Source organism: Penicillium lagena (genome assembly GCF_028827675.1).
Source record: "Penicillium lagena strain IBT 129212 chromosome Unknown utg000001l_segment0_segment0, whole genome shotgun sequence".
Lineage (NCBI taxonomy): Eukaryota > Fungi > Ascomycota > Eurotiomycetes > Eurotiales > Aspergillaceae > Penicillium > Penicillium lagena.
This window is the reverse complement of record NW_026623222.1, coordinates 3,098,828-3,125,050: the sequence shown is the minus strand read 5'-3', so window position 1 is coordinate 3,125,050 and position 26,223 is coordinate 3,098,828. Positions and strand designations below refer to the sequence as shown.

The 26,223-nt window shown below is 53.2% G+C and overlaps 14 protein-coding genes across 14 annotated transcripts; 8 read left to right on the top strand and 6 right to left on the bottom strand.

Annotated features, from left to right (window-relative positions):
* Positions 1-437: 437 nt before the first annotated feature.
* Positions 438-3,333, top strand: N7510_001353 (uncharacterized protein; the record flags this gene model as incomplete). Its single annotated transcript, XM_056973280.1, has 6 exons — positions 438-681; positions 783-1,699; positions 1,750-2,493; positions 2,544-2,610; positions 2,670-2,819; positions 2,918-3,333. The coding sequence occupies 6 exons, from the start codon at positions 438-440 to the stop codon at positions 3,331-3,333; spliced, it is 2,538 nt and encodes an 845-aa protein (XP_056838397.1).
* An 821-nt stretch (positions 3,334-4,154) lies between these two features.
* On the top strand, positions 4,155-7,008 carry N7510_001352 (karyopherin beta; the record flags this gene model as incomplete). The annotated part of the gene is made up of 5 exons (XM_056973279.1): positions 4,155-4,194; positions 4,259-4,317; positions 4,372-5,178; positions 5,237-6,650; positions 6,707-7,008. 5 exons carry the CDS (start codon positions 4,155-4,157, stop codon positions 7,006-7,008), a joined length of 2,622 nt encoding a protein of 873 aa, XP_056838396.1.
* Positions 7,009-8,326: 1,318 nt separating this feature from the next.
* Positions 8,327-8,961, top strand: N7510_001351 (40S ribosomal protein uS8; the record flags this gene model as incomplete). Its single annotated transcript, XM_056973278.1, has 2 exons — positions 8,327-8,459; positions 8,702-8,961. 2 exons carry the CDS (start codon positions 8,327-8,329, stop codon positions 8,959-8,961), a joined length of 393 nt encoding a protein of 130 aa, XP_056838395.1.
* Positions 8,962-9,187: 226 nt separating this feature from the next.
* Positions 9,188-10,701, top strand: N7510_001350 (uncharacterized protein; the record flags this gene model as incomplete). Its single annotated transcript, XM_056973277.1, has 4 exons — positions 9,188-9,397; positions 9,479-9,810; positions 9,924-10,520; positions 10,590-10,701. The coding sequence occupies 4 exons, from the start codon at positions 9,188-9,190 to the stop codon at positions 10,699-10,701; spliced, it is 1,251 nt and encodes a 416-aa protein (XP_056838394.1).
* A 332-nt stretch (positions 10,702-11,033) lies between these two features.
* Positions 11,034-11,426, top strand: N7510_001349 (uncharacterized protein; the record flags this gene model as incomplete). Its single annotated transcript, XM_056973276.1, has 1 exon — positions 11,034-11,426. The coding sequence occupies one exon, from the start codon at positions 11,034-11,036 to the stop codon at positions 11,424-11,426; it is 393 nt and encodes a 130-aa protein (XP_056838393.1).
* Positions 11,427-11,854: 428 nt separating this feature from the next.
* On the bottom strand, positions 11,855-12,328 carry N7510_001348 (uncharacterized protein; the record flags this gene model as incomplete). Its single annotated transcript, XM_056973275.1, has 1 exon — positions 11,855-12,328. One exon carries the CDS (start codon positions 12,326-12,328, stop codon positions 11,855-11,857), a length of 474 nt encoding a protein of 157 aa, XP_056838392.1.
* Positions 12,329-12,835: 507 nt separating this feature from the next.
* N7510_001347 (uncharacterized protein) lies at positions 12,836-13,256 on the top strand (the record flags this gene model as incomplete). The annotated part of the gene is made up of 2 exons (XM_056973274.1): positions 12,836-13,002; positions 13,112-13,256. 2 exons carry the CDS (start codon positions 12,836-12,838, stop codon positions 13,254-13,256), a joined length of 312 nt encoding a protein of 103 aa, XP_056838391.1.
* An 829-nt stretch (positions 13,257-14,085) lies between these two features.
* N7510_001346 (uncharacterized protein) lies at positions 14,086-14,982 on the bottom strand (the record flags this gene model as incomplete). The annotated part of the gene is made up of 2 exons (XM_056973273.1): positions 14,086-14,282; positions 14,478-14,982. The coding sequence occupies 2 exons, from the start codon at positions 14,980-14,982 to the stop codon at positions 14,086-14,088; spliced, it is 702 nt and encodes a 233-aa protein (XP_056838390.1).
* Positions 14,983-15,378: 396 nt separating this feature from the next.
* N7510_001345 (uncharacterized protein) lies at positions 15,379-15,842 on the bottom strand (the record flags this gene model as incomplete). Its single annotated transcript, XM_056973272.1, has 2 exons — positions 15,379-15,568; positions 15,793-15,842. 2 exons carry the CDS (start codon positions 15,840-15,842, stop codon positions 15,379-15,381), a joined length of 240 nt encoding a protein of 79 aa, XP_056838389.1.
* Positions 15,843-16,506: 664 nt separating this feature from the next.
* N7510_001344 (uncharacterized protein) lies at positions 16,507-18,123 on the bottom strand (the record flags this gene model as incomplete). The annotated part of the gene is made up of 1 exon (XM_056973271.1): positions 16,507-18,123. One exon carries the CDS (start codon positions 18,121-18,123, stop codon positions 16,507-16,509), a length of 1,617 nt encoding a protein of 538 aa, XP_056838388.1.
* Positions 18,124-18,202: 79 nt separating this feature from the next.
* On the bottom strand, positions 18,203-19,083 carry N7510_001343 (uncharacterized protein; the record flags this gene model as incomplete). Its single annotated transcript, XM_056973270.1, has 2 exons — positions 18,203-18,655; positions 19,018-19,083. 2 exons carry the CDS (start codon positions 19,081-19,083, stop codon positions 18,203-18,205), a joined length of 519 nt encoding a protein of 172 aa, XP_056838387.1.
* Positions 19,084-19,132: 49 nt separating this feature from the next.
* Positions 19,133-20,724, top strand: N7510_001342 (phosphatidylserine decarboxylase 1; the record flags this gene model as incomplete). Its single annotated transcript, XM_056973269.1, has 2 exons — positions 19,133-20,474; positions 20,540-20,724. 2 exons carry the CDS (start codon positions 19,133-19,135, stop codon positions 20,722-20,724), a joined length of 1,527 nt encoding a protein of 508 aa, XP_056838386.1.
* Positions 20,725-21,173: 449 nt separating this feature from the next.
* Positions 21,174-23,079, top strand: N7510_001341 (Auxin Efflux Carrier superfamily; the record flags this gene model as incomplete). Its single annotated transcript, XM_056973268.1, has 4 exons — positions 21,174-21,426; positions 21,490-21,656; positions 21,716-22,947; positions 23,007-23,079. 4 exons carry the CDS (start codon positions 21,174-21,176, stop codon positions 23,077-23,079), a joined length of 1,725 nt encoding a protein of 574 aa, XP_056838385.1.
* Positions 23,080-23,465: 386 nt separating this feature from the next.
* N7510_001340 (multicopper oxidase-domain-containing protein) lies at positions 23,466-25,836 on the bottom strand (the record flags this gene model as incomplete). Its single annotated transcript, XM_056973267.1, has 7 exons — positions 23,466-23,834; positions 23,938-24,361; positions 24,417-24,617; positions 24,668-24,825; positions 24,882-25,210; positions 25,274-25,378; positions 25,431-25,836. 7 exons carry the CDS (start codon positions 25,834-25,836, stop codon positions 23,466-23,468), a joined length of 1,992 nt encoding a protein of 663 aa, XP_056838384.1.
* Positions 25,837-26,223: the final 387 nt, after the last annotated feature.

Genomic DNA, 26,223 nt, shown 5'->3' with positions numbered 1-26,223 from the left:
GTCGCTGGGGTGTCGTGAATGTGTATAGGTATTTTAGAGTGGAGGATATGGCTGTGCAATATATTGTATTCATTATCATCTGCCGTTTTTCGTTAGGGGGAAGAAGTGCTGAATGATAGTTGCTCCCGGCTGAATGTAAATACTGAAGCTGTATGGTCTGAGCAGGATATATATTTCAGCTTTTCACCAATAAACTGGACCAGACATGCAATATGCTACTTCATGGATATAAAATTCCAGCCAAACACCACATCAGCAAAGGAAATCCCATTCTCGCCTATAATAGTAGAGATGAGTATTCTGTAGGGCGTTGTTCATCTGCCGCCCACGCGCCAAGCCTCGCGGTATCCACCTGCATCAACACCATCTTCATCAACCATCAACCCGTCACAATTCTCCCGATCATGGCCTGATCCAGCCCACAACCACCCACCAAAATGGTCGAGGACGGCCCGCAGCTTCCCCCTGTCGGGGAGAAATCCCTACCGGCCAAATGCAAGCCCGGCGCGCTGGCGTACTGTCCGACAATGGACCTGATCGCACTGGCCACCGAGGACGAGGAACTACGCATTTTCCGACTGAATGGGCAGCGCGTGTTCGGGGCCTCCTTTGGCGGAGACCCGTACCTCGGCGAGGATGAGGAGGATGGGGAGATCAGGGCGTTGGCGTGGAAGGGGAATGGTGAGTTTAATTGATCCCTTTGTATAGTACCAGCGCGGTTGGGGATTTGGCGATGAATTCTCTGCTGTTCTTTTTGACAGTTACTCTAACGATGCCTACAGGTCGGCTGCTTGCTGTCGCGTGTGGAGATGGGACAGTGCGCATCATCAGCTCGTATAGTGGGAAGACGGTGCACCATTACTCGACCTATGCGCAGGACGATGGCCCCAGCCCCATCCCAGAACAGTCCTCTCCCAAGGCGACGTGCCTGGGCTGGGGGGTCAATTTCACCGACAGCTACGCGGCCGTGCGGCATCTGCGCGAGTCGGCTGGCCAGCTCTCCATCGAGGATCTGCTGAGCTCATCGGTGCACTCGTCGAAAGCGGCCGCGCTGATCAAAGCGGATTTACCACGCGAGCTGGCACTGATGGATATCGAGAGCTCGCTGCCGAAACTGAGTACCCTGCCGGCGACGGGCAGCGAAGACGACCTCTTTAGTTCGCGCGCGTCTATCGATGCCATCTTTCATTCGTCCGCAAAGGATACCAGCGACTCGGTGGATGTGCTCTTTGTCGGATATGATGATGGCAGTGTCCATCTGCGCATCTTTGACTGCTTCGAGATTGGCTCCTTCCCAATCGCTGACTCGGCTGGACAGCCGGGCTCGTGCAATATTCTTCGTCATGCGTCGCATCCCTTAAGCTCGACACATGCACTGCTGGTGGCATCGGCATCGTCCCTCAGTCTTGTCACCCTGGATCTTCGTTTCATCACACGATCGGGTCGCTACTTGTCCCTCCTTGCTTCAAAGACAACCCAGCTCCAGAATCTGCTCCGGTATATCGGCCAGGTGCAGCGGCAGATCGAGCTCGAGTGGAAGAATACTCAAGAACTGCCCGCGAGATTTTTGCGGAGTGTCAATGAAGACCTGCAGGAAAAGTGCCATTGTGATTTCATCACAGCGGCTTATCATCTCGTGGTTACAGGGCATTGCTTCGAGCCGTTGAAGGAGTTCCTGGTGGACATCGTCGGAGAGAGGGTATGGTCTCCTTGCCCAATATGTTGACAGAAATATTTATAAATCTATAGGGTCACAAGCGATGGGACAAAGCCGTCGCCGGCGGGTACGAAAGCATCCGCCGCCTGACGCATGAATGTCTCTTACCCGCACTGGAGAGAAGCCAAGTCCTTCTCAGCCGGCTGATCGGCCTGTCCAAATTCCACAAACTCAGCGACGTCCTCGGTCTAGAAACACCCAAGCTCAACGCCATTGTTGAAACACTCGACTGTCTCCACCTGATGGCTCATCAGATCATCACGCACTCCAACGAAGAACTGACCGAATTTCTCGCCTTCTCCAGATGGCTCCAACTCGAGATCCACATCTTAAACAGCGAAGCACTCTCCCAGACCCAGGAAGAGCTACTGGACAAGCGAGACATGCTCGACGTGCCCCCAACGGTCCAGTATATCACCGGCGCATTGACGAAGAGCCAGTTGCGCAATTTCATCCGCCAGCTTCCCATGGTTGGCGTGGCTAAGCCGCCGCCCCCTGTCACGGACAAGTGGCTTTCAGATGGCCATGATCATTCGTTCTATGATACGTTCAAATCGCTTCTTCAGCAGCAGCGCCAGAGTCGGGGTGAGGGCGGCGATGGTACTGCGGTCGATGCACCTAAGCTAAATGATCTGACGAGGCGGCTGGGGACGCAGTTTGAGGTTGTCTTCGGCGAGATTGCCTTGACGCAGCGGCGGGGCATTCTGCATCGCTCTGCTCTTACGCTGCACTCGGACTGTGATCAGAGTGTTGCAGACCTGACGATCTGCCACGAGGTGAGTTGTTCTTATTGACGCGCAATACACACAGCTGACTCCTCTGCTAGGATGCCGAAGAAGGACATCCGTGTTCTACATACATTGCTGCTCGATCGAGCACTTCGAAACACCTAGGTTGGTCAAATACCTCCAATAAGCTCGGGTGGTTGCTGATTTAATATCCTTGCCACCAGTCTACATTTACCGCGTGGTGCTGGACTCCGTCAACGGCGTCAGCTCAACAAGACGCACCGCCGCCGCCGCTCTCTCCCTGCAACAAGGCGAGATCCGCCAACTGCAATTCGTCGATGACGACACTCTCATGGTCCTGTGGTCTTCTGGCGGTACGTCCATCTATCTATTCCTTTACTTCTGCCCACATTATACCCCAGCCCTAGTCGTATCCCAAGTACCCAATTAATAACTAACAACCCCCCAAAAGAAGGACCCTCCTGCCTCCTAAACTTCCCCATCCAACCCCTCTCCCTCCAATCCCACGCAGAAGAAGAGTCCGATCCCCAGTCGCTAGCAATCCCCTACATCGACTGTGACAGCACCTCTTCAACCGCCACACCCACCATCAAACCCATCCTCCTCGACCTCTCCTCGCTCTCCTCCCCACACGCGGGAATCATCAAGCATGTCTTTCCTGCATCGGGGCCTAAATCCAGACCTGTCCATCTTGATGTCAATGGACGGAAGGATCGACGTGCGGTGTGTGTGCTGTATGGGGATTCGATGCGGTATGAGGTTTTGGATCTGGAGTCTGAGTTGGTGCTTGAGGAGGAGGAGGAGGGGGAAGGAGAGCAGAGTAGTATTGCTATGGAGGATGAGGATGAGGATGAGATTGGTGGATAAAAGCCTTTTTTACATGTCGTTTTCTCGGTGTTGGAATACAACTACGTACTATTGTTGTGTGTTTCCATTGCATTCTATCGAAAGTAATTCAATCCAGGTTCCACTGTTTTGTCGCTGGGGCCACAGGGTGCACCGTGGGCGCTTCTATAAGCAGGAAAATCAAAACAAGCACACGGTGGACGGGCACAGGGCCAACTGGTGGACACGAATCAACCTCTATCTGCAAGGCCGACACGATTGCGAGGTCTCGGCCATATCTGACCAAACGGACTAGCACGCACGAGACATTTTCACGGCCAAACACAGCGTCATGCCTCAGGCACCCACTGACATAATCGCTGACTCAGTGTATCTCCCCACCAATCAGCAGCGTGCAACCTCATTCTGCCCATCGTGTGTCCTTCGACTGTCCGGTTTGTTTCTCCCACACCGCGTCGAGCTGGCGTAAACAATATCTCTCTCTTCGTCGTTTGGCCACCCACACTCTCGCTCCCTCGACGTTTCTTTCGACCCCTCCTCCTGTCTCTGCCTCCCGGCGAGTCCATCCCAGGCGCACTTGGCTCTTCTGGTGCATGCCTCATATCCACAAAAACACCCGTCCCTTCCCACCTCCCACCCCATCACTCTCCCTTCCTCTCCACATCCACCCTGCCCTCGTCGACTGTGACTTGCGTGCCTGCCCGTGTTCGAAATCTCCATTGAATCCGGGAAAGGCTAGAGGGATTTAAGTCTTTTCTCCCCATCCTTTTTTCCCTTTTTTTTTTCCTCCTTCTCCCTCCCACACCCCACTTCTACGCTCCTCGCGTTCGTCTTTGCACATTATGGATGCCCGCCAGGTGTTGCAGAGCACCTTGTCGCCAGGTAAGTGTTCTTCTTGTTCCTTGAGATGGTGGACAGCCCCTCGCTAATAGTTTGCTGCCTGTAGACGCGGCGGAACGTACCAATGCTGAGCAGCAACTCGCTCACGCGGCGGAGGTCGACTTTGTACGTGATACCCCTACTAACCAAAAACTCGTTGCTAATACTTCTGGGATATAGGCTGCCTACCTTGTCACCCTGGGCCAGGAGCTCGCCAACGACAGTAGCCCCGCCCACATTCGAGTCGCTGCAGGTATCGCCCTGAAGAACGCTTTCACCTTCCGAGACCAAGCCAAGCTGCGCGAGGTGCAGCAGCGATGGGTCCAGCAGATTCCCCCCGAGACCAAGACGCAGGTGAAGGAGCTCGCGCTCAAGACCCTGCATTCGGCCGATACCCGAGCTGGAAATGCCGCCGCGACGCTGATTGTTTCCATCGCCGCGATCGAGCTGCCTCGCAATGAGTGGCAAGATCTGATGGGTATTCTGGTCCAGAATGTGGCCAGCGGCACCGACGCCCTGAAGCAGTCGTCGCTCGCTGCTATCGGTTTCATCTGCGAGTCCCAAGACCCTGATCTCCGCCAGAGCTTGACCGCACACTCCAATGCCATTCTGACTGCTGTCGTGCAGGGCGCCCGCCGCGAGGAGCAGAACATGGATGTTCGCTTTGCTGCTATTGCGGCGCTCAGTGACGCCGTGGAGTTCGTGCGCTCCAACATGGAGAACGAGGGAGAGCGCAACTACATTATGCAGGTCGTCTGCGAGGCGACTCAGGCTGAGGAGGTCCGTGTGCAGGCTGGCGCGTTTGGCTGCCTGAACCGTATCATGGGTGTTTACTACGATAAGATGCGCTTCTACATGGAGAAGGCTCTGTTTGGCTTGAGCATTATGGGCATGAAGAGCGAGGAGGAAGATGTTGCCAAGCTGGCCATTGAATTCTGGTGCACCGTTTGCGAGGAAGAGATTGCTATTGAGGACGACAACGCGGTGGTATGTGTGACCTCTCGAATCCATATCTGACTGATCTCCAGCTAATTTCATCATGTAGGCTCAACAGGAAGGCTCAGAGGCCCGGCCATACTTTGGGTTTGCTCGCATCGCAACTCGTGAGGTTCTCCCTGTTTTGTTGCAAGCCATGTGCCGCCAGGACGAGGATGCCGGTGACGACGAGTACAACGTGTCGCGTGCCGCCTACCAGGCGCTGCAGCTCTACGCTCAGTGTGTGCAGGGTGACGTAATCCAGCCCGTCGTGGGTTTTGTGGAGGAGAACATTCGCAGCGAAGACTGGCGCCGTCGGGATGCCGCCGTGGCGTCCTTTGGTGCCATCATGGAGGGCCCCGAGCCCAGTACGCTGGAGCCTTTGATCAAACAGGCCCTGTCGGTGCTGCTGGGTATGATGGAGGATAGCTCGGTGCAGGTGCGGGATTCCACTGCGTACGCTCTGGGTCGCGTGTGCGACTGCTGCCCCGAGGTCCTTGACCCGGATGTTCACCTGCAGCCGCTGATCTCTTGCCTCTTCAACGGTCTGGCAAGCACCCCCAAGATCGCCAGCTCCTGCTGCTGGGCTCTTATGAATGTGGCCGATCGGTTCGCTGGCGACGCTGGCTCGCAGACCAACCCTCTGTCGAAGCACTTCGAGAACAGCATCAAGTCGCTTCTCGCAGTTACTGAGCGTCAAGATGCCGATAACCAGCTCCGTACCGCCGGGTACGAAGTTCTCAACTCGTTTGTTCTCAACTCGGCCAACGACAGTCTGCCCATGGTGGCCAGTCTCTCGGATGTGATTATCCAACGTCTGGAGCAGACAATTCCCATGCAGCAGCAGGTTGTCAGTACCGAGGACCGGATTCTCCTGGAAGAGATGCAGACCAGCTTGATTAGCGTGGTTCTGGCTATTGTTCAACGTTTGGAGACCGAGATCAAGCCGCAGTCTGACCGCATCATGAGCGTCATGCTTCAAGTTCTCAACACTGTTGGTGCCAAGTCGAGTGTGCCGGATGTCGTTTTCGCCACGGTGGGTGCTGTTGCCAGTGCTCTTGAAGAGGACTTCATCAAGTACATGGAATCTTTCAGCCCGTTCCTCTACAACGCATTGGGCAACCAGGACGAGCCTGCTATCTGCGCCATGGCCATCGGTTTGGTCAGTGACATCTCGCGTGCGTTGAACGACAAGGTCCAGCCTTTCTGCGATACCTTCATGAACTTGTTGCTCAACATCCTTCGCACGTCTACCAACCAGCTCAAGCCTGCCATCTTGGAGACTTTCGGTGATATTGCCCAGGCGATTGGAACCAACTTTGACACCTACCTGCCCGTCGTCGGCCAGGTCCTCCAGCAGGCGTCCTCTGTGACTACCAGCTCTGACCTGCCATACGACATGGTGGACTACATTGTCTCCCTCCGCGAGGGTATCATGGATGCCTGGGGTGGTATCCTCCTTTCTTACAAGGGCAAGCCCCAAAGTGAGTTTTTCATGCTATTCCCTTTCTGCAACCGCCAGCCGACTAATGTTCCTCAGTTACGCAAATCCAACCCTTTGTCGAGTCCATCTTCCAGCTTCTCCACAACATCTCCCAGGAGGGTAACCGAAGCGAAGGTCTTATGCGATCCTCGATGGGCGTGATTGGTGATCTCGCAGATGCTTTCCCCAACGGCGAACTGGCTGCTTACTTCCGCAATGATTGGGTCACCACCTTGGTCCGCGAAACCCGCACGACCCGACACTTCAGCGCGCGGACGATCGAGACCGCTCGCTGGACTCGTGAGCAGGTCAAGCGCCAGATCAACATGAGCACTGGCAACATGAACGCCATGGCATAGATATGATGCTCACTCATCCAGTGGCTCCCGCTGCCTCCCCTCGCCACCGCTCGTAGCGACGCTCTGGTCGTCGGGAGCGAGGAAAGTGACGCTCAACCCAACTTCCTGTGTGTTGCTGGTCCAGCTTCGAGTCGACCTGGTCCGAGACATGCAGACAAGTCAGTCGGCTGCATATTGCGGCTGACTGACCTGAATGTTTGGCTATTTTTGTCACCAATGCCCCCTTCTCCCCTCCCAATTCCCCTGCACGACTTGAGATTCCCCTTGACCTCGCTTTCACCCCCCTTCGGCCTTCCTCTTCCCCTTTTAGCTGGCACTTGCTCCTCCCTCGTGCTACATACACCCTGATGACAATTCACCCATCCGAACGAAAGCAATCCGTCGTCCCCTTCCATTCCCTCCCCTTGCCCCTGGCCCCTTTTCATCTTCTTCTTGATACACTTCTACTTTATTTCCCCTTCCCCTTTCTGAGAAATTCTACCCCGTTTTTTGTTTTAATTAGAAAAGACCACCCCCGCATCCTATAGCATTGCCAGTCATGTAGCCCAAGAATTCATGTATCCCCTTTTCCTCTCCTTGTCTTATGCCCACCCTTCCCGGAAATGAGTCGCTGTCATGAAAAAGTAGTTCGAGTCCTCTCTTCTTCCTCTCCAACGTATACTATCATTTCTTTTTACTTTCTGCTGGACACATGTATAGAGAAGTCCAGGCTAGGCGACAACCCAAATAATGCAAAGAGGGTGAAACAGCAAGGCGGACGTTATCCCTTCTAATGCATTGAGCTGTTCCTGTAGTTAAGTTGGAGATTCTAGTTCCATGCAAGACTAGCAATGATCACCGACAAGGTTGATCTTATTTTCCCGCCTGAGGCACCAACTTTCTTATCACCACGTGATTGTGATAAGGGCTAGCAGCCCTAACACACAGTGCGGGAAAACCCGTGCTCCCCATCCAACTCCGTTTTTTCCTCTCCTAAGCCGCTACTCACTCACTTCAACCACCCCCGACCGACAAGTTTCGCTCGAGGTATGTGTTACGCCCTCCCCCTTCAACGGCCTCTCAGCTAGTCTGGGTAAGCAATCATGGGTACTTACGGGTGCATCATGATACGCTTCTCCCAACCCGGCACGGGCTGAAGAACTCCTTTGTCAATTGAAGGGGCACTCTTTACGCTCGAAGACTACTGGTGGCTGACTTTTCACTGGCACAATGCGAATGCCCTTCATGGGGTGTTCCTGTTGCCGCATATCCAACAGATACCTCATATCTTTATATCCTTTCCGATCGATTTGAGAATCTCGACACTACAACCGCCACCATGGTCAAGACTTCCGTCCTCAATGATGCGCTCAACGCCATGAACAACGCCGAGAAGGCTGGCAAGCGTCAGGTCCTCATCCGGCCTTCGTCCAAGGTCATCGTCAAGTTCCTCACCGTCATGCAGAAGCACGGTATGTTTTACATCTCTTTTTTCTTTCTTTTCGTCAAAAAGCAGAACACAACAAGCGCTTCGGAAATGCGGAGGCCCCTCCTCGGGCTGATAACTAGGCGGCCGGTCTCAACATCCCACGACGTCTGCCTTTTAAGTGCCCGAAATATTAAAATGGCGGAGATCTTACATGTTTCCGAAGCGCTTTTCTGTATTTGGCGACTTTTAAATCTTTGCAACATACTGACATCATGACCTCAAAAGGCTACATCGGCGAGTTCGAGGAGGTCGATGACCACCGCTCCGGCAAGATCGTCATCCAGCTGAACGGCCGCCTCAACAAGTGCGGTGTCATCAACCCTCGCTACCCCGTCCAGCTGAAGGACATCGAGAAGTGGGCTGTCCAGCTCCTGCCCTCGCGTCAGTTCGGCTACGTCGTCCTGACCACCTCGGCTGGTATCATGGACCACGAGGAGGCTCGCCGCAAGCACGTTGCTGGCAAGCTCCTTGGCTTCTTCTACTAGATGGAGTTGAGTTGCGATAAAAAAACCAATTGAAAAAGTTACCCTTCTTTTTTCATTCATCGCTTTGCACGATGTTTTTATGTTGTTGAATCGGGCTGGACTGGTGCTGGGAATGTAGCCTGTGGAGTATTATACCCCCCTTCGTTTACAAGAGCACGTGAGTCGCTCGTGTCGAATCTACTGCGAGGTGATTCTTGACCTTTTTTCCACCTTTCTTTTCTTCGTAATGAAGGTAGGAGAAGTAGTAGATTACCAGCCATCTGTAACTCGCAGCCGTCCGGGCTCTCCTACCTGTACCACTGGACCGAGGCCCCCACTCACCGCCCAGTATTCTGCCACCATCCCCGCAAAGCGGACCGATGTTCGTCTTCCGGGCTGTCTTAGTTACTTCTCATCCACCATGCCGCTAGACACGATATACCTCACTCGTCATGGCGTAAGTCTATACCTACCTACACACGCACACCAATTATATACCCTTTACGCCTGAATGGCAGAACTAACATCCACTCATCAGCACCGCCTCAACTGGACAATCGACTTCCGCACCGGCGAATACAGAGCCCAATTCCCCACACCGACAGGGAACCCAGCAGATCCGGCACTAACCTCTCATGGCGTGAGACAGTCGCATGAGCTGGCTGCGCATATGTCCGCGCCGGAGTTCCATCCCAAGCCATTCAGGGTATATTCTAGTCCGTTTTATCGGTGTCTGGCGACGATTCAGCCGTCTGTTGAGGCTTTGATGCGGATTGCTGCTGAACAGGGGCATAATGGCTCTAAAGGAAATGGAAAGGGGGGGATAGAGGAGGGTGCTATGTTGGCTGTGAGGCTTGAGAATGGACTTGGGTTAGTTTTCCCAAATACCCACGCACGTACTTACACTGGTTTTCGACTTTTCTCTCTTTTTCCCAGCCGTCTCATATACCAGTTATAACATATATACTAACAAGACGATGAAGAGAATGGTTCGGCCCAACAACGTTCTTCACGCACCCTTCCCACCCAACTCCCGCAGAGATGCACCAGCACTTCCCAACCTTGGTCCATCCTCCAGGAAAAGATACCTATAAGCCGCTCCTCTACCCCTCCACGCGCGGCGAAACGATAATCCAACTACACAACCGCCTCGCCACAGTACTGGAGGGAATAATCGCCGATGTTGATGCCGAAATCACCGCGATAGAAGCGGATCTCCCACCGCAGAAACGCACCAGCAAGTCGCTTTTGATCTGCTCGCATGCTGCGCCGCTTATTGCTATGGGACGGGCTCTGACGGGATGCATGCCGGAGGATAGTTCTGTGGAGGATTTTGCGGTTTTTACAGCCGGGTTGAGTACTTTCCGCCGGAGGGGTGTGGGTATAGATGTTGATATGGGGAAGAGTGGGCATGGTCAACGAGGTGAGGAGGGGGAGGGGAATCTTGCTGGGGGCACGAAGATCCTGCGTGGATCAACCGGTGTGCCGGACTGGCCGAATGGACGCGGTGTTGGTGGTGGGTGGGACTGTGTCTCGAATGGGGATTGTAGTTTTTTGAGTGGTGGTGCTGAGCGGGGATGGTGAGTTCGCTTTTCTTTTCCTTCGCTTTCTTCTGCAGAAGTGCCCATACTAATGGATTAACGTGGCAGGCACTTCAACGGCGAGGAAGGCTTCGATACAGGACCTATGGCTCCACCATCTGATACATCTTCCGGCTTGTCGTCTACTCTTGAAAGCAGTAGATCTGGGACCAAGCTATAGTCTCTGCTTACATCCATTCTAGAGGGTCGATATACTACATACTGCATATTTTAAATACAAATCACATGATATTGATGATTATATACTTATTCATAACAACTACATTACCAGGCGCCTCTAAGGAAGTTGAGGGTGTCCTTGGCAATATCCGCCAAGAACACTCTCTTGAATAGAAGTAATTTCAATAGCTTCATAATCAGACATTTCGTGACCTCTACAATTGGAATGATTGGCTGCGTTCGGGACTAGTATATACCAAAATTTTCGCTTCCGATTCTGAGCAGTCTGTTGGCACCCCCGAAACGGAAAGAGACTCGGCTCTTCGCTCAGGCATGGCGGCTCTTGGCTCAAGCTTACCGACCTCAATCTTGGCGGATAAGCTTACGGGCAAGCCCGCGGGATCTGTCCAAGGCGACTATCTGCTAGGATGCATAGTACCTCCTCTAAAACGGGCCATCTCCTTCCCAGTTGATTCCCTTCTGAGTACGGGTAGTGACAGTCAAAGCCCTGCCCACCCAGTCAATTATCTATCTTGCTGGTGGCTTTTCAGGACAGACGACTCCGCCTCTTTTCTCGGACGGCCTGTCTTGGCAGGCCTGTCACTGGATGCCCGAGCGTCGCTGGCTCGGCTCCAACACGAAGAGGCGCCTCATGGCACTGCCATCGCAACATGGTCCGCTTTAGCACCTTGCCGGTCTAGCCTAGCACTTTACAAACATCCTTAGATACATCGCTAGTTCGCCGCTGTATGAATTAACCAACGAAAAGCGACCGAACACGAGGGTCTATCTTGGCTAATGTCGTCCACGAAGCAAGAGGCATGTTTCCTCAAGAAGATTCCACAGTTATATAATTGAGGCTTGCACCCCCCAGTGTTTCTCATTATTTAATACTTTGATCCAGACAAACTCAAGGTTTAAACCACAATGTATATTCATTGGTCTTTTGTTCTTCTGGGCTCCAGCCTGACCAGTGCCGTTCAGCTCGCCAATCCTAGAGCTCCTCTCACGACCGTCGGTCCTCTTATACCCCGACAAGAAAATTTGTGTCCAGCGGACCAAATATACTGCACCGTTGGAGGCGGATGCTGCCCTTCCAGCGCGCCCTGCACATTCGTTAGGGGCCAGCCCAGATGTGATGAGCCGTGCGTCGGTCATGATTGCGAAGACGGTGGGTGCTGCCCATTCGGATATGCGTGTCCCACGGCTGGCGACAGCTTTTGTATCGAAACCGGCCTTATTCCCGTACCGACTTTCCTGCCGTCGTTATCTTTCAATCCCGATGGACCTGTCACTACAACCGCACCCCCATTGGTCACGCCCGAACCTTCAAGCGAAGGTGGTGATTCTGGCGCATCCTCAGAGCCAGCCAGCAGTCCAACAGAGGTAGCACCGACGGAATCGTTACCGGCAAGTACGTCCTCTAACGGAGCATCACCGACGAATTCGTTCCCGGAAAGCTCATCCTCCAGCGCGGCGGCGGCGCCGAAGTCGTTCCCAGCAGGGGGTCCATCCTCCGTCGGGGGAGCTGTTCCGACACGTTCCCATGAAGCGGCCAGCATGGTATCGCCAGGAAAGGACTCGTGGATAGCATGGTTGTTGGTCTGGGTTATGGGGCTACCGTTCATTGCGTAAGACCAATGAAGAGAGCAATCATGGTTACGGGAGATGTCAAGTCATCGCCTCACTTATTCACATCGTCGCGGCGACTGGCAAAAGAGGTAATCACCTGTGCAGTATAATTTACTTTCTAGGTAATGAGAATCTATCTTTTTTATAAAGATTATTCCACCCCTTGCTATTGACTGCAAGGTGAGTCCGGCCAAACTCCGCTTATTATGAGAATGCCCTGCAATCAATCAACAAAATGCCACAATGTAGATGCTAACATTGGAATAACCTTCTTTCTCTTCAACCTCAGGCAATTATCTTGGTAGCACGCGCATCTCCATGCCCGAGGATGAAATAATACACTTGGTTATAATTTCAGCCACAAATGAGTCATTGTTATAGTACGAAAAGAGGCCATAGAATTTTGTAGAATGTACCATCCAGACGGAACAAAGAAAGAGTGCGTCCTAGTGGTCTTGTCAGACTAGCACCCAAATCACTCTCCCGCAATATCCAGAGCAACCATGAGCTATTACGGTAATGACGAAGCCCCGCCGGCATACCAGGCTGAAGACCCAAACCCGCTAGCCATAACCTCATCCACAGGCACAGTTGCCGCCCAACGAGCCAAGCCAATTGGCTACTACATCTACCGCTCTACGGCCGGAGGCTATGTGGTCTTCTGGTCTTGGTATGAAACTCATAGATGATACAGGTCTCCACGTAGCAATCATCCATAAACCGACCTCTACGGCTGAGAAATGCGCCATTGTCGAACTCTACGTTTCGTATGACAACAGTTTCAACGTTCTGGTCTTAACCACTTTTCTCGCAATATATGAGAAAACAAAGAGGAAATATGGAAACCCGTTCGGAGTGCTATCGTCGTCCCATTTTACGGAAATACTTGCCAATGCGCTCGGTTATCTGGAGGAGCGGCAATGATAGGCGAAGACAGGTGGCTTTGTGAGGATCTATATCGTATAGTCTTTTTGTAAAGTCATAATTAGGCGGTGGGATAGGTTCTTTATGTATATAGGGGGCTTATATTCACAGCCCAGTTGCCTAGGTTAGCTTTCAAAAAGGATGAACACAAGGTTCTGCGAGATCCTATAGAATTCTAGCAAGTCTCAGCGCCATATTGTGTGGCGTAGCTTGAATTCTCGCTTAAAAAGCCAGGGACTTAACAGTTGGATAGCAGGGCAGGAGAGGCACAAATGTACCAGCGTATAGCAGTTTCGTGAAAAATATGTACATCATGACAGGTCTTACAATCGTTATGTCAAATATAGGGTCTATTTTTCGAAACGGGGTGATCTACAGCTAATCCACATGTAGACTAGCAAGTCTCAGGTCAGGGCTTGGGAAACAATTCGTGAGAGAATATGGGGTAAACTGTTTTCGAATATGGCTATATGCATTATACGAGAGAACATTTGTATACTTCGTTTTACCTAGAGCAGTTGGTCGAATCAGGGGCAGCAAAACTAATCGAGTATTAAGTATCCTCCTCACTCATGTTTCGCTGCCAACGTCCTTTTGCGGGGCACTGACGATAAATTAAAGAAACAAAGCTGTCAGTTAGACCAAGCAGCCGTTAGTATTCATTGAACACACCACTACCACTACAACCATTGAGCGGTTATACTAATCAATCTGGAATGTATCAATATTAATGATAATAGTTTCAACAGTAGGCCTCAGCTAAGGATAACCCATGCCGGTCAGAATATGAAGTCCCAAACGCATGCTAGTGGGATGGGACAAGACCCGATTAGGGCTTCTCCAGAGGCTCAAGAGGACATTCGCCGTAAGGCCCACCGTATACAATATAATTGGCCTCCATTCCCTTACTCAGGTGTGTAGTAAAGTGGCAGATCAGCTGCCACCAACCTGGGTTAAATGCAGTCATCAAGACGGTGGTCATTTGCCCGGGATTCAGGGTGACAGTGGGCAAAGTGGCCCCGGAGACTGGATCAAGGACATTGTCGCCGTGCATGTGGAACACATGTGTGTCGAAGCCATGTCATAAAGGTACCAGATGACATTATCCTCGAGACACATCTCGAAAGGTGGGTTATTTGAGTAGATGTAACCGTTTACCTGTGCATTCAGAACATATCAGGTATTTATAAAGGACAGGTAAAAAGAGAAGAGAGACATAACTCACGGGGAAGAAATTTGCCGCCATCGCAGGAGTAACGTTGGTCATCGGTGTGTTGATGAACTGGGGATACCAGAGACTAAAATTCCCCTGACCATGAGAAATTTGTGGATACTGGTATGACAGATTCGTGACCTGCGACACCATACCAGGAAGGTATTTCTGGACGTTATGCAGCGCGAGGGACGAGTTCCACTCCTGATTGTCCGCGTAGAGAAGGACAAATTCACGGTTCTGCCGCATCACAGTCTCCATTTTCCCGCGACGGTAGATGAGAACAGGTCCATAGGAACCCGCATCTTGATCTTGGTACATGCTGACGTATGGATGGTAGGCCAAGATTCGGCTATCGTGGTGGCCATTAGGACCAGAGGTTTCCGGAACAAGCCTGTATAGATATTGATCGTCAGTCTTCAAAGATGCTGGACGATTGATGACAACTGGAACCAGCGCACCATTTGTAAACAAAACATCCACCTGGAGGAACTGCGTCACCAATAGCGACATTGCTGGTCCCATTGTAGTAGACGCTACCTTCTGACTCCTTGGTATAGAACAGACCCATATTATGCATGCTGGAATAGAAATGGTCCATCTTGTTGACGAACATGATCTGGTGGAATTAGTATACTGAAGAACGGCCCAAGGTAAAAGAGCACGGTGAAACTGACTTCGATCATATCACCAACTTCAGCACGAATAATTGGGCCCTGCAACTCAGCCCAGGGAGGTTGCTCGGATCTTTCCTCAAAAGTGGCATTTGTGTACCCCCTGTAGAGTGCCTTGTCGTATTTGGTGCCGATGCTTGTGTTCGATCGAATGTATCCCCATGTCTGGGCTCGAAAGGAATCGTCCATTGGGACACCAAGCCAGTTGTCCCAGCCTACTCATTGGATATGTCGATTAGAAAAACAATTCTGTGATCTTCCGGAAGCACCTACCTGTCGGAGCATAATCCCAAGGAACTACTTCCGCCGCCACATAGTAGCGACGAACATTTCCAGAGAATCTGAAATTCGAAGGAACGTAGTACGGCAGCTCGCCATCCAGGCGGGCTTCGCATTGCTTCCATGCGTCCTCATTGCGAGATGCACTCAGGGCTGGCGCTGCATTAACGCTGGTGGCCACTGCAAGAAGGGAAAGAGAGAAATAGAAAATGCATTGTTGATTTGCAGCTGAGTGGTAACATGCAGGTTGTTCTCGAGTCGGGGGAAAAGAACAATGGCGGAGACGGTGCTATGGAATGTGTATGTAGCGAAGAGTGTTGGAAAAGTTGAAAGAAGGTATGGGAGATTTAAAAGGAAGGCTACGGCGCACCTTCCTATCTGTAGGAGGAAGCTGCATTCCATGCCCATACTTTCCAGCATCGTGGAACGGAACCAACAGAAATAAGTACGTATCGTGCAACCGACCAGAATAGTAAAGGAGGGATACCTTCAAGGTTGTCCATGTTCCTGTTCCCTTATACATAGTAGTAGACACTAGAAAGAACGAAGACTAGGGAAAATCGAGGTATATCCGTAATTTAGTTCATGCATTGCCTGTTGCTAACGGGGTAAGAAAGTCTCCAAGTCTAAACTCCTCTCGTGTAGCTTCAATTTTGGATAGCTCCGTCACCTAGCGTTGTGGTGAAAAGCAAAAGAAAAACACACAAAATTTAACTGAATGGAAACGCACATGGTGAAAAAATGGTAATCTGGCAGAAATTCATACATGGCTTCATACATAACGGAGGAATTGAGAATGAAGCGCTCAGGTAGATGGATGGAAGGCGATGCAAATGCAAGGCGATGGTGGCGCTGTAAAGAGCAAGCAGAAGGACAGCATGGGTAACCACTTCCATGAATGTGCGCTAGATTGCCGTGAAAAATGGCTGCTGGGAAATGGAAAGGACAAAAACAGGGGGGTATCACTCGAACAGATGCTGGTGGTGTACTCCTATATAGGAGTCTATGCAAACAAGAAAGGGTGTCAGGGTAGATTCAGCGGTCTTCTCAACAGATCCGCGTGTGGGTCAGTGGTGATGGTGATTTAGGCGATGTCGCCAGCGCCAGGCATCTCCTGGGCGGGCTGGGCGTTGTTGGCATTGGTATTCTCATTGTGGTTAGCCTCGGGGGCAGCCTGCTCACGCTGCTGCTCTTCCTCCTGACGGGCACGCTCGGCGTTCTGAGCGGCCTCTGCAGCATTGCGGGCCTCAACCTGACGCTCTCCGATACCAGGAACCAGGCTTGCCAGGAAAAGGAGGACCGAGCGTTCAGCGCGGCGGATATGGTGCTGAATGCCACCAGCCACGTTGTTATCCTGCTCATGGTCACGTGTAGCAGGCTGGGCGGCTCCCGCCTGGGCCTGGGTCTGACCATTCTGCTCGCCAGGTTCACCAAGGTGCACGAGTCCTTCGAGATGGTGCTGGATAGGCGCAATCATCATTCCATGGAGCCGCTGGGGGATTTCTGTGTCAGAGAAAAGAGCAAACAGAAACGCGCAGCCGACAAAGATGATACGAGTCCAAGTTCCCGGGTCGCTGATCATGTAGCAGAAGAAATACAGTCGCACGAAGAGCCAAATGCGGCGCAGATGCCGGGCAAGGCCACGACGTGGCTCGGCGGGGTTGGGACGGCGCTGCTGGTCGAGGACTGCATGGCGAACGGCGTTTCCGACAATTCCCGCTTGGGGTCCAGGAGCCGGAGCAGGGCCCGTTTGGGTAGAAGTATGCGGTGCAAAAAGTGGTGCCTGAACTGTACCTGTGGCAACGGGAGGCGTGAGAATCCCCTGGAATCCATTCGGCGATGTCACCAGGTAGGCCCGGCGGATCGGGATGGCAGACGGATTGTCAAATGGCCAGGAGGGGAACCGGGTTTGGACGACATGGAGTTGGTCGACGCGCTGGTAGAGGTTGCAGATGCGAGTGATCAACGACTCGACCTCGCCATCCCGAGCAGCAAAGTAGTTGCGATACCGTGCGTCTTGGATCTGGAACAGCTCGTTCCGCATCTGGATGATGCGATCCATCGGAGGCAAGCTACCCACAGCAAGCTGGCGTTCAGTATTCTCGATATCAACACGTAGCTCTCTAATGCGGCGCACGCGGGCAAGTTCCTCCTCCACAGAAAGGGGCGCTTCTGACTGGGGAAGCCGAGGGGAGGCTGAATTGTCTTGGCCAGGCCAGGTTGCATTTGTAGAAGACATCTGGGAGGCTGTCCCAACCGCCGCTGAAGACTCGGCGTTTATGTTTGCTGGCGGCGGCATTTCTTCAGAAGAGTAAGGAGGCGGAGGGTGGTCATTGCGGCGTCTCGGAAGGGCCACTTGATAGTGACGGTACAAGGGGTCCTCCTGCCGTCCGGGGTACATGGCACGAGCAGCGTACACTGCATGGCCTGGAGGAGGAGGCCAGACTAGCTGACGTTGATTCGCATTTTCAACGTTCTGCTGCATTGGACCGACGATCCCCCGATTCTCATGATCTAGCTCCGTAGGCATCCCTCGTCCTGAAGTGGCAGGCCTAGATGGCGCTTCTTCGTTTGGGTGTGAACCTGTCTGTCGCATGCGGGCCGGATCGGGCCCACGTAGGTCGTACAGCCCGTCTCCAATCGGATTGTCGGTGTATTGTGGATGCCGCAGGCGAGGGATGTGGGAAGAACCATGATTCATAGATGTCGAAAAGGCCGTTGTAGTAGATGTGGGAGGTGCAGGAGGTCCGGGTGGTAGCACAAGATGGATGGAGTATTGGTTACCCTGGAAAGAATTCAGTGACCTGAATACAAGAACAAAACACAAGAAACCTTACATCAATTGGAGCCAGAACGGCTTCCAAAGTCACATCGTCCTGTTCAAGGCGCTTCCCGCCATAGATAAGGCGCTGCGTCGATGGCGCGGGGTGGGTTGCGATATCCGCGGCCAGTTTATCCTTCAACTGCGCAATTGTAGTTGAGAGCGCAAAATTCAACATGGTAATGCGATTGTGAGGGGCGAGCGAAGGGCAGAGAATATGAAGCGTGATCGTCGTAGGGCTCATATTTGCCTTAGGCGACGCGGCGGGTGGAAGGGTGGATGCCATCTCCGCGGATGTAGGGCTTGAGCTGTTTCCTACGCCGATGACCAGAGGATTAATCCTCGCGAGGACACTATTGTAGGTGGTCTGCGTGGGGATGGGAACGATGGGGCCAACGGTCACTGCCACCGGCTACCCCAGCCTCGTTGAGCACAGAAGCTGCCCCGAACGCGTGGCTGCTATCTTGATATCTGGCTTCAAGCTGGCGATAAGACGAAGGGCAGGGTGTCGGCAGAAGGTAGAACGATCACGGGTAGACACCGAAAGACACGTATAAAGCAGCGGGAAACAAGGCTTGATAATGAGTCTGACAAGAGAGGAAGGATGTGTGGCAGAGTGCAGAACAAAAACAAGAAAGTATAGCAACGAAGAGGAGGATGAGTGAGCTTACAGGCTGGGGCACGTGAATATCTGCCGGGCGGTAAAGCTGTAGGCGGTGAGTCGGCTGGGGTCCAAACAAAAAAGCCATTTCCCCTTTGGGATGGAGGTAAAACGTTCTTCTGATCTCTGCCGATGTATGCTTCTTGGCTGATGCCCATGGATTGAAGCTCTGGCAGCATTATGGCCAAGCGCCTCACTTCATCTCTCTGTTCGTGTCATTTTGCCCCTATGCGCCGGGGCGTCGCGTCGTCGATGGAGGTTTTTTCATTCAGGGCAACGGCTCGGCACACGGCCAGCGTTCGCCATTTCTCGTCTTCCAGATCGTGGAGACAGTACCACAAAGACAGTAATCATGACAACAATAACGGCAAAGGAGGATTTGGGTCGCGCCTCCGATTTGCCCTGCGGAATACCAAGGTGGAGTGGTACCCGATTCCGGTCGGACTCGGTATTGGCTTCATAGGGCTGCTGCAGTTCTATAAGGCTCAACGAGCAGAAAAGGAGCGACAGGCTCGAGATGCTGGTGGGGAGGGCTGGGAGCATGGCCAGCGGCCACCACGCCGCCCTCGAATTGTGCCCACGGGATCCTGGCAGGTTCAGATCATGTCCACATTACCCCTGAAGGCCATGTCGCGGCTCTGGGGTCGGTTCAACGAGATAGAGCTCCCGTACTATTTCCGGGTGCCGGGCTTCAAGCTGTACTCGTGGGTTTTTGGAGTCAACCTCAGCGAGGTCGCGGAGCCTGATCTGCACACCTACCCCAACCTGGCGGCCTTCTTCTACCGCAAATTGAAGCCAGGCGTTCGGCCCTTGGACCCAGATCCACGTGCGCTGTTGGCGCCGTCGGATGGCCGCATCCTGCAGTTTGGCATGATCGAGCGGGGCGAGGTCGAGCAGGTCAAGGGCATGACCTACAGCCTAGATGCCTTATTAGGGTCGGCCACGCCTTCGCACGCCGATCACACCAAACGACTCACGGATCAGATCACGGAGCCGGCCTCAAACGATGCGGAAACCTTGACCTCGGACGAGGAGTTTGCCCGCGTCAACGGCATCTCTTACACCCTCCCTACTTTAATTTCTGGCGACCCGGGACAACCCGCGACGCGACGGGCCTCCCTGGATGCCTCTACAACGTCCAAGCCTACCACCGAGCTCCAGGTCCAAGAAGAGCTGGCTCGCGGGGAGGGAACTCCGTGGTATGCCCCCCAAAAAGCTCGCAACCACGGACTGTTCTACGTGGTGATTTACCTGGCGCCCGGAGACTACCACCGCTTCCACTCGCCCGCCGCGTGGGTGGTCGAGAGCCGGCGGCACTTCGCCGGTGAACTGTACTCCGTGTCGCCATATCTGCAGCGCCACCTCCCTGGCTTGTTCACTCTTAATGAGCGCGTCGCCCTCCTGGGCCGCTGGCGCTGGGGCTTCTTCAGTTACACGCCAGTCGGGGCCACGAATGTCGGATCCATCAAGATCAATTTCGACTCGGAACTGCGTACCAACAGCCTGCTGACCGACAGTGCCGCAGACCTGGCAGCGGCCCTGGCCGCTAAGCGGGGGAGCAATACCCTGGGTTCGTCGAGGCGACCTATCGACACGCCAGTGAGGCCCTCGGCGGACACCCCCTGCAGCGCGGAGAGGAGATGGGCGGGTTCCAATTGGGCAGCACGATCGTGATGGTCTTTGAGGCTCCACTAGGCATACGCAGATCGGTTGATGCCGGCTGGCCGGAGGAGCATCGGCGCGACGGCTGGACTTGGACCATTGAGAAAGGGCAGCGCATCAAGGTGGGCGAGAAGCTAGGGTTTGTGGAGGAAGCGTGAAACCAAAGGAGCTCGTAGTTGCACGATAAAAGATGATGTGTATTATACCAGTATTTGCTTGCCACCTGAGTCTTACTACATAAGTTACTCGACTCGATCATGATTCTATACTTGTTTGTGTCACCGCTCTGACCATTCCTGATTTGCGCTGATAACGGCCGGTTGCGTCACCGGGAATAACAAGGAAGAATTACCAAGACAGTTCGATTATTATTTATTCCATGACCTGATTGAAATTCCCTGGCTCATTTTCCGGTCGTACATCGAAGCAGGCGCCGTCACTACTTTTGACGATTCTTGTTGGTGGTCCCGACCGTAGCTGTCCAAGCCATCCAGGCAGATAGATAAAGCTTATTATCAAGGAGCGGCCAACTCTCTCTTCTTTCTCTCCCAGGGAAAGGCCCCTCCATCATCTTCATCCTCATCGCTATCTCGCTTGCTCTCTGTCCATGGCCATTTTTAAAGCGCCCCGTTCCTTCCAGAATGGCGACGCGCTCTCCTCTGCCCTGACCGCAATGGGCGCTTCCGACCATGCCAGTCATCCCTCCTTCCTCCATCTAGTCCTCTTGGTCTTTGAGGCCGTTCTCGAAGTCATCTGCGTCAGTTTGCCGGGCTATATCGCTGCCCGCCAGGGCATGTTAGATGCAGATGCCCAGAAACTGCTGGCCAATCTCAACGTGACCCTCTTCACTCCCTGTCTTAGTATGAACCACACTCTCGAATCATCACAGTCGCCCACCTACTGACTCTGACTGACGAATGCAGTCTTCATCAAGCTCGGCTCCCAACTGACAGCAGAAAAGCTGACCGACCTGGCCATCATCCCCGTGATCTTTGTCGTCCAGACCGTCGTCTCATACTCCTGTTCCTTCCTTGTCTCACGATGCTTCCGATTCAAGAAGCGCAAGTCCAACTTCGTCGCTGCCATGGCGGTTAGTGTTATCATATTATCACTTGCAGAATTATCTTGGCTGACATTCCTATTCATCAGGTGTTTGGCAACTCTAATTCCCTCCCCATATCCCTCGTGGTCTCGCTCTCGCAGACTCTCCAAGGCCTCCACTGGGACCGCATCCCGAACGACAACGACGATGAGGTAGCCGCCCGGGGGATTCTATATCTGCTTATCTTCCAGCAGCTGGGCCAGCTGGTCCGCTGGAGCTGGGGATACCATGTTCTGTTGGCGCCCAAGGAACGATTCCTCGAGGAGGCCGAGCGCGCGGATATCGGACGCACGCGCATCGAGCAGGGCCAGGCGCATTACACCGATAATCCCGACCCGACAGAACCGGACGAGCCGCTGGTGCGCACCCGTGATTCGGATGATGTGGAGCATCATGACGGCGGGTTCCAGTCTGGAGATCAGACTCCTGTGACGGCGCGAACGTACTCATACACGAAGCTGTCCGCGCTTCATTCCGACGATGCGGCGGATGAAGATACTGATCATGAAGAAACGCCGTCGCTGCTCGGCCCACCGCCGCGAGGCCCGTTCCTACCTCGTGAGAGCTCCCAGGGCCATATCTTATCGTTTCCAGATGTCGAGGTGGCGGCACGAGAAGCGCACGAAGCAGAACAGACCCGCCTCCAGCACTGGAAAACCTCTCTTCGCCGAAATAGTAACCGCTTCCGACGCGGGTTTGAGAAGCGAACAAACGCAGTATATCAGCGTCTCCCAACTCATGCCCAGAAGGGGCTCACAGTCTTCACTCGTGGAGCAACCCGCTTCCTCCACGGATTATGGGACTTCATGAACCCGCCCTTGTGGGCGATGCTGGTCGCAATTATTGTTGCCTCTGTCCCAGTGCTCCAAAATCTGTTCTTCGACGACGGTACCTTCGTCCGCAACTCCGTCACCCGTGCCATCGATCAGAACGGCCAGGTCGCCGTGCCGCTGATCCTTGTTGTACTGGGCGCCAATCTCGCGCGCAATACCCTCTCTGAAGAAGCCCGAGCTGACATGGAGCACCCGCATGACGAGCGCAAGCTCATTATCGCCTCTTTGATTGCGCGCATGCTCCTGCCAACTCTTATCATGGCACCGTTCCTGGCTCTGCTGGCCAAGTACGTCCCCATCAGCATCCTCGACGACCCCATCTTCATCATCGTTTGTTTCTTGTTGGCTGGTGCACCCTCCGCGCTGCAGCTGGCGCAGATCTGTCAAATTAATAACGTCTACGTCGGGGCTATGTCTAAGCTGCTTTTCCAGAGCTATGTCGTCTGGTATGTTCTTTCCCCCCCTCCTTCAATATGAATTGTGGCTGATTATGAGTCTCTTCTAGGATCCTCCCATCCACGCTCGTCCTCGTCGTGTGCGCCTTGGAAGTAGTGGAATGGGCCTCCGCCGCGACCTAAGGAAACTTACTTTCTCACTTTCGTTCCGTTGTACGAGTATGAATCTGAAATGGCGAAGCTGGTTCTTGCCTTCTTGTTACTCTCTTGCTCTCATCTTTTAACCGGGAATGGTGTTTTTTCGGCGTTGTGCTATATGCGCTCTTTGGTGGCTGGGATCATATTCGATCCAAACGGATCCATTCTTTGCATTACTCGTCCTAAGGATATGTCGTTATCGTCAACACCAAAAGCATTACTTGGAACAGGTGAGAGTCTAGTTTATTCTACCCTGGAAAGACCTGCTTGAAAGCAAGATGACACTTTCTTTCCGGAAATCTAATTGCACTGTACAATGCTTGAGTAACTGTTCCAACCAACACGTAGACATCAATGGGAATACCAAGAAATCAACCAGAACAAACCCCACCCCCACGCCCAAGATCATGAGCCACAACTCCCCCCGGGTCACCCTGTACATCAATAAGCATTGCCATCCCCGTCGCAAGATGCCACAGAATATGGCAATGCAGCATCCACACGCCCGGGTTATCCGCGCGAAAACGCAGCACAGCGTACCCGCGGCTCGGGATCTGGACTGTGTCGCGGAGGGATGCGCGGGTGAGATCGTAGGGTTGTTCTTGGGAGGTATTTGTGTGTGTGTTGTCTGTAGTTTCGTCGGGTTCTAGGCCTGGTGGGTAGTCGTCAACGAAGGGGTTGTAGGAGCCCCAGCCGAATGTCGCTTCTTGGATCGTTAGGATGTAGAAGTGGTGGCCGTGCTGGGGGAATGTTAGTATGATAAAGCCAGAATTTTATAGCGTAGGTTGGGTAAGGTATATAGGTATATAAGACTAATGGGAGAGACGGAGAGAATGTACTAACCAAGTGAAAAGGATGTGGTCCCTCATCTAGATTATTCACAACAAGGTCCACCCACTGCGTCTCCTTTCCAGTCGTAATCGAGAACTGATTCTCATCCCATTGACTCCGTGGCAGAGCGATCAGCGGCACGCGGGGATCTTGCTGTGTCCGCCAGGACGTATGGTTGAAATATCCGAATGGCATATTGGAGTTGCGGGCCATTTTTTGGATCTTCGTGTAGACGACGTGCGTCTCCTGGGCCTTTGGAGGGAGGTTTTTGAGGACTGAGGGGGAGGATGGGATGTCGTCGAGGTTGATGGTGTTGCGGATGGTGGGTTCGGATTTTTTACCCTTTGCCTCGGATTCGGGGGATGAGGATGAGGGGAGGTAATTTATTAGGAAGGTTTGTTCGGGTGTCAGAGCTGGGTTGATGTATTTGAAGCATCTGGGTGGTTTGTTAGTGATATGGGTTTGTGTTATGAAGGTGTGGGCATTCATACTCTTCGTCTAGGGAAATCATTATAGACGATTGTTTCGAGGCTTTGGGTGACGAGTGAAGGATAAAGTCCATGCGTTGGCCGGGGTATAGAATGCCAATCGAGTTAGCATCTTTCTGCTCAGAGCGCGCCGTGTCGGTGCTATCAAGCTGTATGAGGTCTAAATGCTCTTGGTCGAATGTGAGGGATATCCCAGCCAGTGCACTGTCACGCGCGTTAGTTAAATAAGTCCCCGGGTGAGGTATGATACACACCCAGTGTTGACAACGCGGATCCGGTACTTCGGGCCCGGTTCAAGGTCCAGGAACGATGAATTGACCCATTGGGTCACGCAGTCCAGCGGACGAGCAGGCACGGCCATAGAACAGTCAAAATGGCCCACTCCATTGACCAAGAGGGAGTCAGGAACAGGCTAGAGACAATGTTAAACAATGGGAGAAACGGAGAGGAACGGCGAATATAGCGTACTTCATTTCCATTATTGCCTGGGTTCTGATACCAAGCAAGAACGTCACCAGATCGCCGATGATACCAATCCCCAATGAGAAGCAGAAGCTCCTTATCGTAGCTCGACTCGCCACGGCCACGTTCACGGGAAATCAGCCCCCGAACAGTAGACTTGGGGGCCGGAGCATGAACCACCAGACCGCCATACAAGCCGTCCGCTCTCAAGGTTCCCGAGTGCGCGTGATACCAAAACGTGCCGCTTTGGTCTGGGGGGATGGTGACATTATAGACGAACTGGCCTCCGGGAGGGATGGTACACTGTGATACCCCCGCCGCGCCATCCATGGCATCTGTGCGGGATTAGCCGCGGGTGGCTCGTATATCTCGTATGTCTCAACTTTAAATAAACTCACTGGCTACATGGAGACCGTGCCAGTGTAAGGCAATTGACTCCTCTTGCAATTCATTGGTAACGGTAATGACCAGAGTATCGCCAGAGCGAGCCTCGATTGTTGGGCCTGGAAATAGGTCTTTTGCTCGTGCCCGTCTCGGTCAGTTGGTTGCTCTTACCCGGGGTAGGACAGTCCCGCTCACCGTTTATCAGATAGACCGGCTTCAACACACCATCTGGCCTTCGGTTCCCCGAACTGATGCGCCAATCCCGATGCTGTGTTCCGGCTGGACGGGAGGTATGCTCCTCTGGGTGAAGCTCAATTCGAGGGCGGAGAGCAGCTGCGTTATCGGGTTCAGGTCCAGGGCGATGTGGATGTTGAATGGGCGAGATTAAACGGTCGAGCGAGAATTCCCCCGGTCCTTGAAGATATGCCAACACAATCAAGGCGCACGCGACTAACGCCCAGCCCAGAATAGGCCATGGCCGATATTGTTCAGGGCGTTTCTGTTGATTTTCCAGCTTCTCGCGCGGTCGTCGCATCTGGTCCTCCGGTCGGGGGGTTCTCCGACGCCTGCTCTCCATGGCGGACGGAGAGTAGTTAGGTGCGACGCGCCGCTTTCTCGTCACACTTCTGCATGTCACCGTTCCCTTGCCGATCACCTTGAAGCGAGGGGAATTATCAACTTGAGTGGATCGATGCAGGGGATGCGACCCCACGTGCCCCTGGCACCTTCACTGATTTGAAACCTGCAGGTGCAGCTGCCTTTGCATCAACAATGTTCGACTTCCGATCGGACCCGGCGGATAGACGCGACCCAGCGCAATTGTCAACGTGGAAAGACCATTGGTGCTGTCGCATTCGATCATGATTCATCGACATGGGGCATGCACGATGGATGCGCCCCACTGGCCCCTTTTTGCTTCTCTCCGCGACGAATCTTTAGCAAGGACGGACCCTGTTGGGAATGT